At 36.2% G+C, this 15,754-nt stretch overlaps 2 protein-coding genes across 2 annotated transcripts; one reads left to right on the forward strand and one right to left on the reverse strand.

Moving 5' to 3' along the window:
• Window positions 1-10,734: 10,734 nt before the first annotated feature.
• LOC124455458 lies at window positions 10,735-11,469 on the reverse strand (the record flags this gene model as incomplete). The annotated part of the gene is made up of 3 exons (XM_047006091.1): window positions 11,191-11,469; window positions 11,058-11,146; window positions 10,735-10,976 (listed from the first exon to the last, which is right to left on the reverse strand). Coding segments are annotated over exons 1-3 (519 nt in total), but the record flags the coding sequence as incomplete, so codon positions are not given.
• A 52-nt stretch (window positions 11,470-11,521) lies between these two features.
• On the forward strand, window positions 11,522-13,942 carry LOC124455459 (acetylserotonin O-methyltransferase-like). Its single transcript, XM_047006092.1, has 3 exons — window positions 11,522-12,134; window positions 12,197-12,472; window positions 13,496-13,942. The coding sequence occupies exons 1-3, from the start codon at window positions 11,561-11,563 to the stop codon at window positions 13,717-13,719; spliced, it is 1,074 nt and encodes a 357-aa protein (XP_046862048.1). The 5' UTR covers window positions 11,522-11,560; the 3' UTR covers window positions 13,720-13,942.
• The last annotated feature ends 1,812 nt before the right edge of the window (window positions 13,943-15,754 follow it).

The raw sequence follows: 15,754 nt of genomic DNA on the forward strand, positions 1-15,754 counted from the left end.
TCTTTAATTGTTAACTATATTATAGCAATTAGCAAACTTAAAAATTTGAAAGTGACGTTTTAGTAATATTTACTTTCACAAAAACATAGAAGGACGATTTGACGGTTTACTATCGCACATACAGAATTGTGAGAAAATAAATCAAACACGCATACGCTTCTTGGGCCTTTGGAGCTGCCAGGAATTCAGGACATTTTGAAATATATTGTTATTTCATAAAATCGGCAATTTATATATGAGGAATAAACATGTAACCAAGGAAACGTAAGAATGCAGACGGCTCACGGCAGTTAGTAAATCATCAAAACTTACCAAGCGTCGCCGTCACTGCTTCAGCATTCAGCCAAATACCTTGAATATCTCCAGTTTGAATTTGTCAACAACACTTACAAGTCACAAACAACAGCAATCTCAAAAATTATCAAAATGAATCGAAAAAAGTCTGATAGTATTCAATACGGTTTGAAAGTCGAGACTACAACAATATCGAGTTGCAATCCTACTGCCAGACGAAAGACTTTATGTAATATAATAGGTGTAACGATACAAATGGATCTCCTATCCCATTGCAAAATATAGCCTATATTTTGCCAGTGAATCATTGATACTTGCAGTGTTACCGTTTTTGGAATTGGGCCTCACGCTTTTATATTTCAATTAGTCTTGGCCGTTTCGTTTTATTTCCCTTTTTTTCTTTTTCCAAAGGCAAGCGCGGGGCCCCCAGAAGCGCGGGGCCCGCGGCATATGCCGCTTCTGCCATGTGGTTAATCCGCCCCTGCTTGACAGTACCCTACCTTATACAACACAAGGATAAAAATTGCAGTGCGTTTGTACAGAAAAAGATCTGGCGACTTACCAATACGCTTTAGTTTTACGCCATATCATATTTTCAGTGAAACAGCGGGCATAAGTTTGAGTAGAAGACTAATCTTACTTTATCAAACATGACGACAAAAAACTCAATAGTGGCTGAAGCAATGCTGGGAGATAAATTGGCAAGATGAGGTACAAATACAAGACTATTTAGTTTTCAGCATGGTCTTCAGAGAAGTAATTTTCTCAACAGTTATTATGGGAGTAAAATATTTACCCGATCTGAAGTATCTTCTTTACTGGATCAAGAAATAGCTCAGAAAACAACGGCAAGTGAAGATATTTTTGAGGAACAACAACTTAACTAGAAAATTTTGTAAATAATGAATATGAAGAGAGCGAGAAATCTTGGCAAAGTAAGAATCACTTCAGTGGTAATTTTGATTGATGAAGTGAGGATTTAACCTTGCCTATGGGATTTAAAGTCCAAAGGGTTCAAGAACAGTGTTATGAAGAAACAAGTATGGTTAAAGATTGCAGAAAAACTCCATGTGCAAGGTAAAATGGTATGTTTTTTTAGTAAGTTGAAGTCCTATGTTTGTGAAAGCGTATGCTTTGACATATATGACAAGAATAATATCCATCATGTTTATTATTGCAACCAGAAATGAGAAATCTCCCATGTTATTACCTTGCTACATTTACATTCAGTTTTATGTATTTGTGCCACTGTATTTACATACCTAGCTTTCTTAAAAATACAGATCAAATACAGGTCATGCACAGTCCATAACATAACTTCGCATGATATTAATTCTTTGCTTATGTATATATAATAAACTCATGTGGTAGAAGTTTTTATTTTTTTCACCATTACACCAAATGTATTTGAAAGTATTGCACACTACGTGTCCTTTTAATATTTTATATTTGTTGTTACGAACGTCCCGACTAATAATAAAATGGCCGCTTTTGGTTCAATTGCTCGTAACAAAATGAGTAAAACCTTGTGGAGAAGTTGTTGTCAATTCTTAAGATATTTATTCAATATATTAATAATTTTGATATAATCGTTATAATATAAATGTTTAAATGTTCAAACTTATCTAAGACAACTGCTTTCAGTGACTCTTTCGTTGATGGATTGGATATATATCTGGATTCTTTGGTTATCTTCGTAAATAGTTCGTTTTCTTTTACATGAGCTTTCTTCTGATGAGGACTTCTACTAAGCACCAACATAACTACAACTTTCGATTCTCGGCTTATATGTGATTGCACAATGACGTACGATTAACCGCTTGTGCGTAAACTGTGGTCAGTTGATTAACCATGTGTCCTGTACATTGTCTGTGGTCAGTAGGTTGACAACGTCCTATACGTAAGCTTTTCCTGTTATTGTGGCTAACATACACATGCATGTATGAGTAAGGCATTTTACAAAGAGCACTAATTAGTTAAATAATAATATATTTAAGTATATAACAATAATAAGTATAATTTACATGATTATGGATTATCATGTAACATCGTAATCAGTTTGCTTCGAAAACAATGATTTGATGTTTTACACATGTGTTTTGAGAAATTGAACTTGAAAACGAGTTTAAAAGATTAAGAAAAAATTTCCGAAAGTGTCTGAAAAAGAAAGAATTAGAATCACGATCTAGAGCGAAAGGGAAAAGGTTACCTACGTGTCCCTTTTTGCAGAATTGAGTTTCCTTGAATACAGAGTTTCAAACACAAAGTCAGTGAGCAATGTGAAAGAATCAACACAATCCGATAAAAGATCATCTTCACCATTTGATGTTACACAATTGTCCTCAAGCAGTTCAAATGATATAGCAAGCACAAGCTTCACCTGAAATGAGAAAACCTTACTCAAGCCAAACATCCTAAGGAATCATAGCACCTTCAGTGAAGAAAGAGAGTTGTCTGTTATCTTCGCCAAATCGCTTCATACAACGTTGATCATGTCTTCTTTTTATCAGCAAGAGGAATTTTATTCGTTTACCCAACTCTATAAAGGTAGAATGGTAAACGACTGACTATTTTTGTACGCGTATCGTCTCGCCAAGTAGCTCTTCTTATCGGCTTTTGTCCTGATACGTGTATCAAAGTAGTTACGTGGAAATGATTACAATCATAGCCATAGTTATGTTGCAATTTTTGTCAAATATTGAAATAAATTGAAAGCATTTTCGGGACTACTTGGATATTTTAGTTGTTCATTGTCCATTACGTAGTAAAAATACTCTTGGTATTCATTAAATTACACATAACTCGCCTGCTATATTCATATATTGCATCATGTATACGAAAACCAAAGGGGTTTAATTTGTCGTACCCTACAACTCAAACTATATTTAATGTATTATCAACATGTTAATACAGTGGTTCACAATATTTTGGTTGTTGTCTAATTTTAATTATGATTTATGAATTATAAAGCATACAAACCATCGACATGCTAGCAATAATTTGGACCAGATAATGTATATTTTCTCCGCCACAACTTCTTAGCCTTACTTGAATTACTTGCTTCTGGATCCAATTCCCTGAGGATTTGGGCAGCCAGATCCTATGGCGGATGAATATGGATAAAGTAATGTAGGAGCATGCCAGATTGTTCAGTAACCTGGCAATTCTCCAGAATTAGCCATCTCAATTCCAATGAAATATCTCACTCTTTCTACGTCAACAGTGCCCTTTCTCTTAAGACCATATTCACGAAGTTTCCTTCTTAAAGTTCGCAAACTTATTTTCATATCATGTTTTTTTTTAAAAAAATCAAGGAAAGGATCATATTTAAACCACAATAAAAATCATGCTTGATAATTTCTTTCTCGGTAGCTTTTACGTTACCTAGAATCGTTAAGACAAAAAATTTACTATATTTATTATAACATTCGCACCTGGATTAAAAGTATAAAGATTGGGGTAAAATTCAATGACCACTTGACATGAGTCATTTCACATAAAAAGCAATTGCTCTGCTAAAAAGTACATTGATATAAAAGCATTAAAATTAAATGCTTACCGATAGTAATCCTGTTTCCATATGCCGAGTAGAAGTTTGCGAAGTCGGGGAAACTCTTTGCATTTGTTGCTCGTTTTCATACTTGACAATTGCCTGCAAGCATTTTCGTTGTGAAAGTAGAATCATCCGCCATTACGATTGCAAATGTTTCAAATGATACGTCATAAGAAATTTGACAGGGGGTAAATTTAAATTCTACGTCTGACGTAAGATCATGGCGGAAATTGGAATCTTGAAGTAAATATATCTGGCGTAATTCCACTCGGTGAATGGTAAGTTGTTGTTTTCTCCTGTTTGTAATATACATAAAGTTACTTTATAAACCACAATGCTCCCACGTTTCAGGTGTAATTGTCAATGCTGTCATACCGATTTGTTAGAAGGCGCATTAGAGTACAGATGCTGTAAGGAAATAGGACCAGCTTTGCAGAAAATGACATTCGATGGCAGCATTGAGAAAATGCATAACACAGCATGCATAACACAGCATGCCAAATTATCATGCATAACACAGCATGCCAAATTATCATGCATAACACAGCATGCCAAATTTGGGCCTTTAGTTCATGAGGCTGTCCTTGAAAACGTCGGGCCACTATTGAGAGGTAGGAATGGACGTGCTTATTGCCGCCAAGCATCACAATCATTAAATATGTAAGATTGTAAATTGTATGAGAAACAATGTTATCATCAACATTGTTTCATCAACAATAATTAGTCCAACCTTTTTATTTACTTCAGGTACTTGAGAGCTGTGGCATACAGATGGTTGATGCGATGGTTTTGAGGGTCTATGGGATGGGAGAATACTCGGCCTTTACCTGCTTGTGTTTACTACTTTATTCGGAAAGCATATCCAAGTGGTAACACAAAAGGTTACATACCATCAGAGGGGCGATGATGAAAAGGTCTTTTAACTTGTGCACTGTAGAGACTGTTGACCTTCTTTGCTGAGTTTAGAATGGTCAGGAAATATGCCTAGATGAAAACCAAATAGGAGATACATGGATGCACTATATAAGTTGACATGCAGTTTAATTGTTTGAAACAAGTTATTGCTCAGTTGTCATGCACTGGTTAGAGCTAATGTGATTTTGTAGTGTGGACAGAAAAAGACTTGTTTTCATAAATTCGTTTAACAAGCTTAATGCATAGAAATTCACTTTTTTATGTTATGGCTCAATCACTCTTTCCACATGAATTTTTTCAATCACTCTTTCCACATGAATCCTCACATTAGCAATTTGTCTGGTTTGTTCAACTTCAATGCCACTGAGCTGTTTTTTACCCTTAGTAAAAGCTGGCATCTTGATAGTTGCACAGTACAAACCAACTGACTCCTGGATATCAAAGCCTCTATCAGTTAAGATTATATCTCCAGGTAAGAGCTTATCAAGGAGACCACTGTTCTCAGTCAAATGTTTGTCACTGACTCTTCCTATCCAGCCATTGGAAATAAAGCTTACTGTACCCTGGGGAGTGACAGCAATTAAGTACTTAATCGTGTTGTGGTGCTTGTAGGATGAGTAAGTTTGTGCCCTCGCAAGAGGATTTAATGCACGATCCAAAAAATCTCAAAGCAGTCAATGATGGCAACACATTTAGGGCAGTGTTTTCTAAAATCCATTATTCCAGTCAATCTACGACCAAAAACACTCTAAGCTTGAACAAATTTCCACAAAAGAAATTCCAACTGATTTTGGTATATTTGATATCCCTTTACAACATATCGAAAGTCCCACAAAATCCTAGCACGGCAACATCGTGTAAATTACGTTTTATTTGAGGCATTTGGATTGAAAATCTGAGCGACATGGAAACGAGGCTCAAAAATTAATGTTTTAGATTTTATTCTTTTAGAACACTTAGTAAAGCACAAATATAAATATTATAGATTAAAACAAGTGGATAATGATATTTTGTAAATTAATTAATATTTTGTCCTTTATTTACGTCAAAAATGCTGATCTTGCTGTTTTGGGTACTAATTTTCGCTGACTTGGTAGTTTTTTAGACAAACGCGTGTTTGAAGTACGTTTGTTTACGTATATTTTGCACGTGTTTAGATGGATATTTATTATATTTAATGTGACTTCCTTTCAATACTTCAAATTGAAGCTTTGGCTCATTATTGGCATCAAAATGTGACGTTTGTTTGTTCTCCTCAAGGTAAGCAAAATAGATAACTTGAAGACAATGAGTTAATGAATGTATTATTTAATTGCTATTACATTTTACCCTGAATGAATACGTCAATATTGTGGGTCACAATAATTTAAGTTAAAACTAACAAGAGGGGGCTATAATTAGCGACCTAATTACCAAATACAATGTTTGCATTATAATACCGCGTTCAAAGCCATAGATACATTAGGGCTGTAAAATATCGCATAAACCAGTAAATAAAACCAGGCTTTTTTGTGTTGTCGAACACTATTTTGCTTGTGACTCATTATAGGATGGATCAAATTCTGCGTCAGTACTGTGCAATATGTAAAGAATCAATTGTGAACAACGGGGTGGCTCTAACATCTATAGGGATAGATGGTATAAACCGAGCTAGTAAAGAAAGAGGCGATACAGTTGACGTCCGTGAAGGTGACAGCGTTCACATAGCATGTGGGAAACGATACACAAATCCATAATATATTTCTAAATCGCTACGTCAGAAGGAAGAGCGTCATCCCGTACCAAGAACCCTTCACTCACAAAGTTCAGTTCAGTTCTGGCTGTCATTGATTTGTCATTGGATTTATGGAGCATTTTTTTAAGTTCCCGTTTTTATCTTTCAATCTTACTACCAGCGTTGGGCCAATGTATTTTCCCATTTTACAGCAGTAGTAGTTTTCAAGGCAGAACAAATTGTTACATTTATTTCTATACAAGCTAGTTATGTAATAATTTGATGGACAACGACTCCATCTTCTACTGTCAAATGATCGTCCGACGTCCTTTTGCTGGCAGTGTCCCCACTGCTTTACTTGCGTTTTAGGCCGACAGCATAAAGCTTTTTCAATATTGGACAATGTATTTCCAGATGATCTGTAGAGCCCAGCCATGTAGTAACCATTATTACAATACACCCAACCCTTCCTGTCGAATTCCACCCCCCAATCATGATGATAACAATCGCGATCTTTTGAAGAGGAATATAGATATGCAGGAGCATCATAACAGTCTACTTGTTCTATTAGATAAATTGGATCAGACTTGATGCGTGTATTTCTGTACATTCCAGTCATGTATGTTCCATGTCCACATGTTGACCATCGTCTTGAATCAAAGCTAGATTAATAAGGCATGGATTCATACGAAGTTGACATATCTTATAGATGCGACAAACACAGAAATCGTAGATGACATCATCTCAACACAAGACACGTCCAATGAAATTCAGCGCTTGGAAGGTAATACTATAGCACCAAAGAAGGGTCAATAACCCTTACTAACAAATAATACCAACATGCCATTTTTTTGCTTTCCAAGGAGTGCCTTAAGACAATCAAATTGATGAAAACAAGAACTTCTTGAATCAATGCCAAGACCTTTACGAAGACTTGATCGAGAAAAGAAAAACAGCTCAAGAAGTGGCTGCTTCAAATAAGCTGAAAGAAATCGAGGGAAAGGTTAGCAACAGGCGAAGAGAGCTGAAAGCCAAAAGTCGAACCGCCACTCTCTGGCTACAATATCAAGAGATGATTGACATTGTGCGTGGATTTATTAAAGCTGAACGAACTGGAAATTGGGAGATGCACCTCCAAGTCCTATCAAGAATTTTACCATACTTTGCTGCATCTGGCCACAACCTTTACACAGAAAGTTCTACCCTCTATTTACAATCTATGATGAATCTTAAATATGAGTTTCCTGAAGTCTACAAGTCATTTTCAGATGGTTTCCATGTTGTCAGAAGGAGTGAACGTTACTGGGCTGGCCTGTCCACTGATTTAATTATAGAACAAGTTCTTATGAGAACTGTTAAAACCACAGGTGGCCTGACCCGCGGAAGTGGAATGACCGAACGGCAACGTGTCGTGTGGGTATTGTCTACTCCAGCATGTGCCCAGCTTAGCTCAGCTATGCAAGACCTCATTTGTGAACACAGCGAACAAAACAAAGATATGTCCCAAAGTCGACAGAAAAGAGATATGGATGATACCATGCTCATACTTAAAACGCTTGCATCAGAAGGAAAGAATCCATTTATTCAAGAATCAGTTCTCAAGAATATAATGACAGGTGTAAACGCAGATGATTCCGTTGATGTTGATGAATCTCGAAGTAAAGGAGAAAACATATTGTCAAAGATGGCTGGTACAAAAGTATGCGACTACACATTTACACGTAAAGATCAGGCCATTACTCTTGCTGCAGGCTCATCAGTAAAGATAAACGGAGTAAAAGTACATGACGATCCACAGCTTCTGTTTCAGAGGTTAGTCTTTGCATGTAATATCGTTGATGATTTAGAAGAAGTATTTCAATACGAGCTTTGTAGTTATCCAGCAGCCTTGTTCGATTCCCCGCTAACGTTGCGAAAGCCTCAGAAGTCTAATCTTGCAGACACATTGTGGGAAATGCTGTCACCTGATGCTAAGGCCGGCCCGGTCGGCGAAACCAAATTCGTCATTGATGGAGGAGCTCTTCTTCATCGCGTACCATGGCCAAAGAAAGCAACCTTTCAAGAATTGTGCCAGAAGTACTGCCACTATGTAAAACAGAAATATGGGGCAGGAAGTTGTATTGTTTTTGACGGTTATGATAACCCATCTACTAAGAACATGGCGCAACAACGAAGATCATCCGGAAAGGTTGGGGCAACAGTGTCATTCGAGGCTGACATGAAGATAACAATGAAAAGAGATGTATTCCTTGCTAATATACACAATAAGAAACGACTTATAACTACTCTTCGAAATTATCTGGATTTGAATGGCTGTACTACATTCCAAGCCGATGGCGACGCTGATCTTCTCATAGTAAAGTCAGCTGTTTCAAGTGCCATGAAATCTCCTACCGTTCTTGTTGGAGGTGAAACAGATCTTCTTGTTTTAATGTGCTATTACGTCAAAGTGGATGAGGGATGTGGTCTTTATTTTCGTCCAGAACCAAAGAAAACAACTAAACGTAGAACGGAAAGAGTATGGAACATGAGAATAGTGAGATCAGAGCTGGGTGAATCTCTGTGTAAAAAAATTTTGTTTCTTCATGCTATTGCTGGTTGTGACACGACATCCCGGCCCTTTGGCCTTGGAAAATCGGCAACTCTTAAGAAATTCACAGATTCAAACTATTTCCGTGAACAAGCATCAGCATTTGAAGTTTCAAACGTCAGCATGAATACGGTTATCCAGAGTGGTGAAAATGCCTTGGTCTGCATGTATGGAGGAAAAAAAGGCGAGACTCTAGACAGTTTGCGCCACAGGAAGTACTACGAGAAGGTGTGCACTAAAGGCCGAATGGTAGAGCCCAAAAGTCTTCCCCCAACATCTAGTGCAGCCAAGTATCATTCATTGACAGTCTTTCTTCAAGTTAAGCAATGGCAGAGTCAAGACGGAGGATTGTTGATTGATGCATTTGGTTGGAAAATGTGTGGTTATGTTATCGTACCGAGAACAACTGATCTTCCAGCAGCTCCTGAAAACTTGCTTAATATGATTTGATGCAACTGTACCACAAATTGTTCAACTGCAAGATGTACCTGTCGTAAAAATGGACTTCACTGCACAATGGCATGTGGTCAATGTAGAGGTACTGGTTGCACTAACAATGGTGTTGATGTTGAAGATGATTAACAAAAGTATGAAATGACAGAAATGTCTTTGTAAATCAAAGTACACTATATCAACCATATGTAAATTTAGTGACACTCTTGTATTACTATGTAACCTAAAGGATTCCTTTTTTTCGGTCGTTGAAGACTTAACATGATTTTTAATAGCCACGCTGCAGATTTATATAATCAAATATGATATTCGTTAGGTCAAAGCAGTGTTATTTTGTAATTCTTGTTTATAGCCTCGTTTTCATGTCATAATTTCACAGAAAACATTATTTTACGAAGTTGCCGGCCTCAGATCATGTGGGACTTTTAATATGTTGTTCTGTACATGAAAGGAAAGATATTTTTGAAGAGTGAGCTTTTGTGGGAATTAGTTCAAGGTTCAACCATAAATCTACTGGACTAATGGGCAACGTCCTTCTTAAGGCTTCCCTGTCAGGCCATAAAATAAGAGGGCTTAATCGATTATACAAACAAACAAACAACATTTGTATTCCGGCCAGTATTAATCCCCGCCAGGGGAGTTGACCGGTCCATGAACTTTTCTACGCCAAACATCTCTATCTCTCGCCATATCTCTCGTTATACCCATCGCCTTCATATCACTGTTCACAGCATCCATCCATCTCTTTCTCGGTCTACCTCGTTTGCGGACTCCATCAACATTCATATGCAACGTTCTACGAATTTCAGCACTTTCGTAATCGATTATAAAGAACATTAATTACTTGTAAGAAAATTCTTGATACAGTTCCCTTGTTGATGTTTCCAAATCGATAAGCCAAATCTACACCAGTTAAATTAAGTCGCAGTTTCATAACTGTTAAAAGCAACTGTCTAAATGGTGACAAAGAGCATTTGGGAGAATGCATAAGGTAGGGGCGTACCAGTTCCAGTGTTGCTGACAAGATCTTCCAATTTGGCAGACCAGTGTAAAAGAGGACTTTTTCGTCATCATTTAAGAAGGATTTCTCGTCAAGCGTCATGTCACTTATCTTGTTCTTTAACTCACGATTTTCTTAGGTCAAGCGATTGATCTCGCTCTTCATTGCAGTTATTTTATCCAAACTCAGTTCTGTTTGTGAATATTTGTTGTTCGATTCTGACTCTGACAATGAAGCAGAGTGGCTCCGTGTTCTTCGTCTACAAGATGGTTTGTCAAGGTCGATTGAGTCACTGCTGACAGTACTGTTTCAATGGATTCACTTCTTTTTCGTTTTTCATTTCTCTCCGAAATACGAGCATAGCGATCGACATCAACTTTTTCCACATATGTATGTCCAAGGTTTTGAGATGGAGCCCAGTCTGGATTAGTTTGGTCCGTTAAAGCCGATGGTTTCCCTGTCGTTGTAAACAAAACAACAAATGGTATAAAATGACACAAACGAACACAACAAAGCTTTTTTTAACTCATTGGCTTACCAGTAACAAAATGAAGGCTGCACACTCGTAAATACGTGCATTTAGAACCGTCAATGTCTGCCCGACGATATAGGAGACCCTTGATATAGGGCTAACCTCTGGTTTTCCTTTTTCTTAATAATGATGTATTTACATGTTGTTCTGAAATAAAATATTGTATGTATGACGAATTCTTCGAAGCCACAAAGAACGACGTTCCTTTTGTAAATCTTGCAATATTTTGCTCGCATTGGTTTTCACAGCTGGTATGCGATAAAAACTTAATTCCTTATCCCTATCAGCACGCTTTGAACAGCCATAAATTGCGCAAAAGTTAACCATCCTTAACAATAATATTGCTTTGTTATTTATATGTGGCGTTTGCTTGTCCTCCAGATGTAACGTCACCGGGTTGTGACGTCACATGCAATGGGTCTATTTCAAGGCCATACACTGGACTATAAACAACAAGGCTTTCTGTTCCACTTAACACCAGTGTGATCATAAGCCTAAACTTAAATAATATGGCTTCAGAAGACGCTAAATCGTCAGGCCATCACGTAATAGACATTCTCTGGAGCTATAGCAAATCATTTGCATTGTTTACTGCTTTAAATAATGGAGTATTTGAATACTTAGAGAAGAATGAGGGGGGAAGAACAGCTCAGCAGACAGCGAACGACCTTTGTCTTGACGAAGTCGCTACGACTATTTTGCTTGATAATTGTACCAGTTCTAATCTCTTGGTGAAAGAAATACCTAACGAAAATATGGAGGAAGCTATTTACCAAAATTCAGATGAAACAAAGCGACATCTTTTACCTCAAAGTCCTGAGTCACTCTACAAATACGCCATATTTGAGGCTCGTGTAGGGAGCAAATTGTTCGTGAATTTTGAGCATGCTTTAAGAGAAGGTACAAGTCAATGGCAGCGTACATTTGGTATGACATCAGAAGAAGCCTTCAACAATTTATACAAAAACAGGGAAAGTTTAATTGAGTTTGAAGAAGCTATGAAAAGTCACATCGAAATAGGCATAAGCTCGATGCTTGAAACGTTTGATCTCTCGGGATTCTCACATCTTTGTGATCTTGGAGGTGATAACCTTAAATCAGTTCAATTTCCATGCGTTCGATAATCATTTACTGATTAATTCAAGGTGCTGGTGGTGCGTTATCATATGCTGCCTTGAAAGCATATCCAGGAATGAAGTCGACTGTGTTTGACTTAAAACCTGTTATTGATGTTGCTGATCATTTCAGACCTTCGTTTGAAGAATGTCCAAACCGAGATAATGTTTCTTTCGTAGCTGGAGACTTCTTTAAAGATGATTTCCCTCCAGCAGACCTTTACAGTATGACATGTATTCTCCATGATTGGGAAGAAGAAAAAGTTGATCTACTTTTAAGCAAAACCTTTCAAAGTATTCCGTCGGGTAAGTCTTAGACAGCCATGCAAAATAATTCCTGGAAATTGATCTCATTAATGCTAAAATACTCCGTTAAAAGGCAGTTTATATTTGGGATGATCATTTGATGAAATATAGCTAAAAACATTTTGAAGACATTAAGAACTGCTTCATTGTTTAACCTTTGGCTTTTCACACAAACTTTTCAAATTGATTCAAAATCGATTCAAATCCGTATTAACAGGGACAGCAGAAGATTAATAATTGGGGGAATTAAGGAGCTGATTTTCTGATGTTTTATTTTGATAGTTTTAATTAAAATCAACTGGGTTTACGAAACATTAGATATAAATATATGAATATGAGACCCTCTCCCCCCAATTATCAATCGTATGATGCCTTTCATAATCAAGCATTGTCAATTTTAATTCTCGACTTAAATTTATGCCAGCCGTTTTCCTGAAATGATTATGTGGCAGAAAAGCATATGTGTACACTGCAAGACATTTTTTCCGTACAAATCCACTGGAATTTCTTGTCCATGTGTTGCATGAGATAGAAGTCAACAAAAACAAATCTCGTGTTGATTTATAACGAAGACAAGCCTATGGCTGCAAATACAACAAGCGGAACTCCTTAAAAATGACTTTTATATATTGTTACACATAAAAGCTAAATTTTAATGTTTATTTTTGTTCTACTGCAACATTATACTACCTTGCAAGTAATCCACTATGCCATGGACAAATGACTTTAGAAGAGACATTATTCTCTTTAAGCTGCAATGGATGAAAGTTGCTTTAACAGGACCTGACGTTTGACCAGTTATATTCTTCTATAACAGTTTAGATTTGCAGCGTAGATTTAACGGTCAGATCCATGAATTGCCAAACTCGAGGAGGCTTGGGATAAAAAATGACTACCATTATCAACGGTATTCGAAAAATCCGCAGTATTTATCCTTGACCAGACGAAAAATTCATAAGAGATAAAATAAGCAGATTATTTGTTGATGTTAATAAAATTAATGCAGTGATGTTTGATTTTAAGGTGGAGGTATTTTAATTGGCGAAATAATTCTTGATGATGACAAACGCGGACCATGGCATGGTCTATCATTTAGCATGTCTATGTTAACAATTTGCGCAAGAGGACGCGAGAGGTCTGGAAAAGAATATGAGCAACTTCTCCGAAAGCATGGCTATGTTCAAATAAAGTATAAACAGGGTCAATTGCCGTTTCGTCTTGGAGCAGTTTTTGCAAAAAAGCCTTAGATTTATTGCATTCTTTTGCTAGTGCAAATTCAAACATTTAACGTAGCTACTCATTTTCACAATCAGGCAAAAGAAATGTTAAAGCAGTTTCCTAAATTTAAAAAAATTAATACGAAAAAAGAACAAAGTATATATAAGTCATTCATACAATGATAATTAATTTTGCTGTCATCCAGTTGTGTAATCCTAGAGTATTATCATCGATTATACTTTTGAAACATTACGTCTGTGCCCGGTTTAATTTCCCATTTACCCTGCTAATGTTTATGATCTTTTTGTGGTGAGTTAACAATATTTGCATATGCCAAAATCCATGTAGTTGCTGCAGCATCTCAGTGTACACTAAATGGATGATGTGAGATAAAAAGATCGAAGTATTGACTGGTGATGTTTACGCCATTGTTATAGTAGTTAAAGGAAAAAGTGAAAGAATAAAACACGACTCCTGGTATTCTTTCCAGCAATAAAATTTCAATTTAATTTCCATCAAGAAGGTGAAAATTTAAAAGTGTTGTTGGCAAATGAAATTTTCACGTCGATTTAAAGTCAGAATTAGAAAAGGAACAAGTGGCTGGTTCACAATGTATGTAAATATGCGCCACAAACTGGTTGAGACGATAATTTTACAAAGAAGCAAACTTACATCGTCTTTTTTTGCAAAACACTGAAACTTTACCCCAGATTAAAAGATACTCAATTTTTCAACCTACCTCTATTTAGCTTTGGCCATAATTTGCAGATTGTTTGAACCTGGCCTGTTGCATAAATTCATCTGAATTAACGTTTCATGAATTTATATTTGCACAAAGTTTGAGCAAAGATTTGTTGAAAAGGCACATGTTTTTGTTAGAAACAAAATTGGGTTTCACAATATGTTAATGTGTTGTTCAAATTTTACCACGTGATTTTGCTTGCAATAGATTAATGGGCATTTTCACCATTGATTAAAAACGTTGGTAAAACTTTACAAAGCCATAAAGGATTCAAACAAATAAAATTATTCGACTCAAAACCCGTTCACCCTAGATTCTTTAATAATAAGCGCAATCCAATAGCTTCAAAGTGTCAAAATCCTACCTTAAAAAATTAAGAACTTGCTGTCCTTGATGCATTTAAAGAACCATTTTCTTTGTGATTCTAACCAATCGTTTTACAGTCTGCCTATATGATGCATTTTTCATTTTCTGCAACTATACCTTTTTTGGATTTTCCACCATTCTGCTATTCCATCGTTCAGTAGATATAGAATGCGGAACAGAATTGCCGGAAAATTAAGGAAAAGGAGAAAAATGAATTGAATAAAATGTGGAATATGTGCAAAAAAAGCACAATTCACATTAAAAGTATACTTTTCTCAAATTGTTGGGCATTTTTATTCTCATTCTTCGTCCATTGATTTAATTGTCTTCATATATACACATACATCGGACAAACTAACATGGAGGACGATGTCGCAAATAAATCTCACGGTCTATGAAGATTCTAATGCTGAACATCATATCTAGTTAGTCGGTTTAGTATTTTACACCTGTCTTTATGACGGAAGTATAGTGTAAGTAATATGAATTATTTCAAAATGCAAATGAAGGATTATAAATAAATTTTGTTTTCGCTAATAACTGTTAACACTAAAAAAAAATTTGAAATTTGAGTGGGTTGAAAACACCTCAGTTTGAAAAATGTTTCGTCTTGCTCAGCATGAGCAGCACGACCTCTAGCTACGCCAGTCAAGTGTTACAATTAGTAAAAATAAGGTCGTTTTAATGCATCAAAACAACTACTTCGAATTTAATTGTCCCTCCAAAGGCAAAAAAGCACATAATACATTTAAGTATTATTCTCATACGAAGATAGATGTAGTTTATTGATTGAAGTAGTGTCATCTCTATAAAATCTGACACCAATCACATTTTTAAAGTTTTCGTTAACTCTTCGATGTAATTATAACATTCTTTCCATCATTCAGCTTCACGTGAATCATGAAAAAAGAAAATTCTAGTTTCCTGGAGAACTTGTTTTCTCAGTATCATATGAA

The sequence above is a fragment of the Xenia sp. Carnegie-2017 genome, unplaced genomic scaffold, assembly GCF_021976095.1.
Source record: "Xenia sp. Carnegie-2017 unplaced genomic scaffold, XeniaSp_v1 HiC_scaffold_4, whole genome shotgun sequence".
NCBI lineage: Eukaryota > Metazoa > Cnidaria > Anthozoa > Malacalcyonacea > Xeniidae > Xenia > Xenia sp. Carnegie-2017.